The sequence below is a fragment of the Copadichromis virginalis genome, unplaced genomic scaffold (genome assembly GCF_057382275.1).
Source record: "Copadichromis virginalis isolate Kocher_CV1m ecotype Utaka unplaced genomic scaffold, C_Virginalis_male_GT1.1 unmapped_scaffold_1, whole genome shotgun sequence".
In the NCBI taxonomy this organism is placed as follows: Eukaryota; Metazoa; Chordata; class Actinopteri; order Cichliformes; family Cichlidae; genus Copadichromis; species Copadichromis virginalis.
Genome location: NW_028188589.1, coordinates 10490053 through 10493462, shown reverse-complemented (window position 1 = coordinate 10493462; position 3410 = coordinate 10490053). Strand labels below are relative to the sequence as shown.

At 44.0% G+C, this 3410-nt stretch overlaps 1 protein-coding gene across 1 annotated transcript; it reads left to right on the top strand.

Moving 5' to 3' along the window:
• The first annotated feature begins 732 nt into the window (after nt 1-732).
• Nucleotides 733-3019, top strand: LOC146679819 (E3 SUMO-protein ligase ZBED1-like). The gene is made up of 2 exons (XM_085450300.1): nt 733-1805; nt 2045-3019. Exons 1-2 carry the CDS (start codon nt 733-735, stop codon nt 2694-2696), a joined length of 1725 nt encoding a protein of 574 aa, XP_085306426.1. The 3' UTR covers nt 2697-3019.
• Nucleotides 3020-3410: the final 391 nt, after the last annotated feature.

The following is a 3410-nucleotide window of genomic DNA, read 5'->3' as shown; positions in this document are numbered from 1 at the left end:
CACAATTTATGCAAACTGCAGTAAATCTGACCTGAAGAAATCCAGTCTTCTGCCTGTTGTGGTTTTGACAGCTGCTCGTAGGAGAGTTTGTTTGTAGGAGGTGGAGGTGTTCTCAGATCAAGTGCGTAATCGTCTCTTTGTGTAGACGCTAAAAGCTGTGAGCCAAAACTCTCTGCTCTGAAACTCTTCACTCAGTCCTCACGCTGAGAGTTTAGAGGCTGAACTTCTTGTTCCTCCATAACACTTTTCATGAAACAGCAGAAATGAGCTTGTGTTTCTCAGCAGTGCGCACAGAACCGATCCTCTCTGCTCAGTCTGAACAAATCAAAGTGAAACGTCAGTGAAAACACAGCTGCTGATCAAACTGTGTCAGATTAATGCCTCAATGTTTCACTGTGAGGTTAAAAAATACATAAAAATGATTTAAAGAAGTAGGAGGCAGATTTTCACAATAAGAGCACTTTGTTTTTAATATAGCTGTCGAAATTAACGCGTTAATTGCGATAATTAAATTTTGGAATTAATTACGTTAGAATATTTAACTATTTAGCGCAACACGCAGATAAAAAAAAAAAAAAAAGTCGCTCCCATAATTCCACTTCATTTGTTTACATACATACATTCGCGCTGTCTTCTCTGCATCTTTCCCCTTTTCCTCTGGTAGAGTCGGACTCATCCAGAGGAAACATTCCTGTTTACCCTCAACTTTCTCAAGATGTTTGTCCACTGAAAATGGAGAAGCAGGAACAGGATGGCCTTCTGGATGGGGAATTCAAATACAAGAAGAACATAGATGGGACAATAAACAAACGCGTTGTAATTTGCACTCACTGTAGTAAAGAGTTTCAATTTCACCGTTCAAATTCTACCTTAAAATACCACCTTAATGCCAAACACGCGTTTGTCGGGGCAGCAGCTTCACCCGGCCTGCGTCAGACCACTCTTAGTGAACGCAGGCCACTCGGTAAGTCTTCTTTGGACAAACTGACCGACAATATAGCCAAATGGATAGCAAAGGACTGTAGACCACTAAGCATTGTGGAGGACAAGGGCTTTGCGGATGTTTTAAAGGTTGCATCTCAGGACGCGTCCTACAAGCCCCCAGCGAGAAGCACAATAACAATTCGAATCCACGAACTGTATGAAACGGAGAAAAAGAAAAAAGAAGAGGCTTTAGTTCACACAGAATGCGTGGCTCTGACAGGAGACCACTGGACATCATTGAGTAATAACAATTACCTGGGAGTTACTGCGCATTTAATCACTGAAGCCTGGGGTCTGACATCCTTTGCGCTGACTATAATGAAAACGGAAGAGCGGCACTTTGCGGAGGCTTGTGCAGAGCAGTTCCAGACTGTTGCTCGCAGGTGGAGAATTGAGGAGAAGGTGACAACAGTAGGCACGGACAGTGCGCGCAATATGATCGCCGCGGCTCGCATCATGCCATTCAATCACATGCCGTGTACCGCGCACATTCTACAGAGATGCATCACAGTGAGTCTCGCAGACAGTGGCTTTGTCACTGCGCTGGCCAAATGCCGCAAAATTGTTGGCCATTTTAAGCACAGCCCAGCAAACACAGCAGAGCTGAACGCAGAGCAGGTGTCACTGGGGCGCAAGCAGGAGCCGTTGGCCCAGGACGTGCCTACGCGCTGGAACTCCACGCTGGAGATGGTGAAGCGCTTGATCCGCAACCAAACTGCAGTAACCGCGACTCTGGATAAACAAAAGCATAAACTTGTCCTCCTGACGCCTCCAGAGTGGGACAAACTCCAGAGACTGGAGACACTTCTAGAGCCCTGCAGGTGAGCCTGTCATTGTGACCATAATTGTAGGTTTAGATTAAATGTATCAAACATACATCTTAAATCAGTTTTGTTATTATGAAAATGTCTTATTTAAAAAATAAATGAAATCAAATATTTTATTAATATTACCTAGTATTAAAAAGCTTTTTTTAATTTGCTGTCTTATCTGTGTGTGTGTGTGTGTGTGTGTGTGTGTGTGTGTGTGTGTGTGTGTGTGTGTGTGTATTCCACTGCAGATATGTGAATGAACTGCTGGGAGGAGAGGCCTACGTCTCCTGCTCTGTAGTTCTACCAGCCTTCTGCCACCTGCGCCGTGTCATGGAAGTAACTGATGAGGACCCTGCATATGTGGTGAGGTTTAAAGAGAAGTTTAAGGAAGACCTTGCTTCCCGCCAGGAACATACCAACTATGCATGGCTCCAGATCGCAACTGCACTGGACCCACGTTTTAAAGACCTACGCAGTGTGCCCAAGACTGACAGAGAAGCAGTGTGGATCACACTGGCAGGCATGCTGCATGAAGACTCTCCTAGAAGATCACACACTGCAGAAGAAGGTCCAGCCAAGAAGAGGCTGAGCCTGGTGAAGATGGACTCTGACTCTGAGTCAGAGGAGGAGGTGCAGCAGGACAGAGCCATACAGCGCTACAGAGCAGAGCCCTGCACTGCCTTAGAGGACTGTCCCTTACAGTGGTGGGCAGCTCATGCAGGAGCCCACAGCCAGCTGGCCCGCCTTGCTCGCAGATACCTGGCCACTCCTGCCTCCACAGTGCCCTGTGAGAGGCTGTTCTCTGTAGCAGGGCACATTGTGAACAAGAAGAGGTCTGCTCTGCACTCAGAGAACGTGGACAAGTTGGTTTGTCTCAGCAACTGGCTGAAGGATGAGTAGACCAGAGGACCGTGTGTTTAGAGCTTGTTCTATGGTTGAATGTGATTTAAACAATACTTTTCACTGTTGTTCATATTTTTTTGCACTAATCTACCTTACCCAAAAGGATGATTGGAGATTTTTTCTATTTTGCCTGTTGAATTAGGCCTATGTTCTGTGAACTTGAAGATGTATATGGATAAAACAATGTGCTAGATTTAAACGGGTGGAAAACATTCAGTAAAAATCCCTCACAATTATTTGAAGCCCTGTTCTGCTTGTACTGTTTGTACTCACAATTAATAATAAATAAAACAAACAAGTGTGTTAAAAACCACTATCTGTCCCGATTTTTACACATATACACACATATACACATATATTTCGAGTTGCGATTAATCAATTTTTAGGCTGTGATTAATTCGCTTCCAGCACAACACCCAGCCTACGTCAGACCACGCTGAGTGAACGCAGGCCACTCAGCGTGGTCTTAGCATTAAATAACACTAACAAGTGTGTAAAAATCCGCTATCTGTCCGTATGTTTGCACACATTTTGGTCATATTTCGAGTTGCAATTAATCATGATTAATTAATTTTTAGGCTGTGATTAATCTGATTAAAAATTTTAATCATTTGACAGCCCTAGTTTTTAATTCAGTTAATGTCAAACTGTCATCAACACCTCTGTGTTGTCTCTGAGCAGATTCAGGCATTACTCAAATAATAAAGGCTT

Coding starts and splice junctions, on each gene's coding strand:
- LOC146679819 (XM_085450300.1), top strand. CDS start 733: ATGGAGAAGCAGGAACAGGATGGCCTTCTGGATGGGGAATTCAAATAC. Junction 1,806..2,044: donor ACACTTCTAGAGCCCTGCAG/GTGAGCCTGTCA, acceptor ATTCCACTGCAG/ATATGTGAATGAACTGCTGG.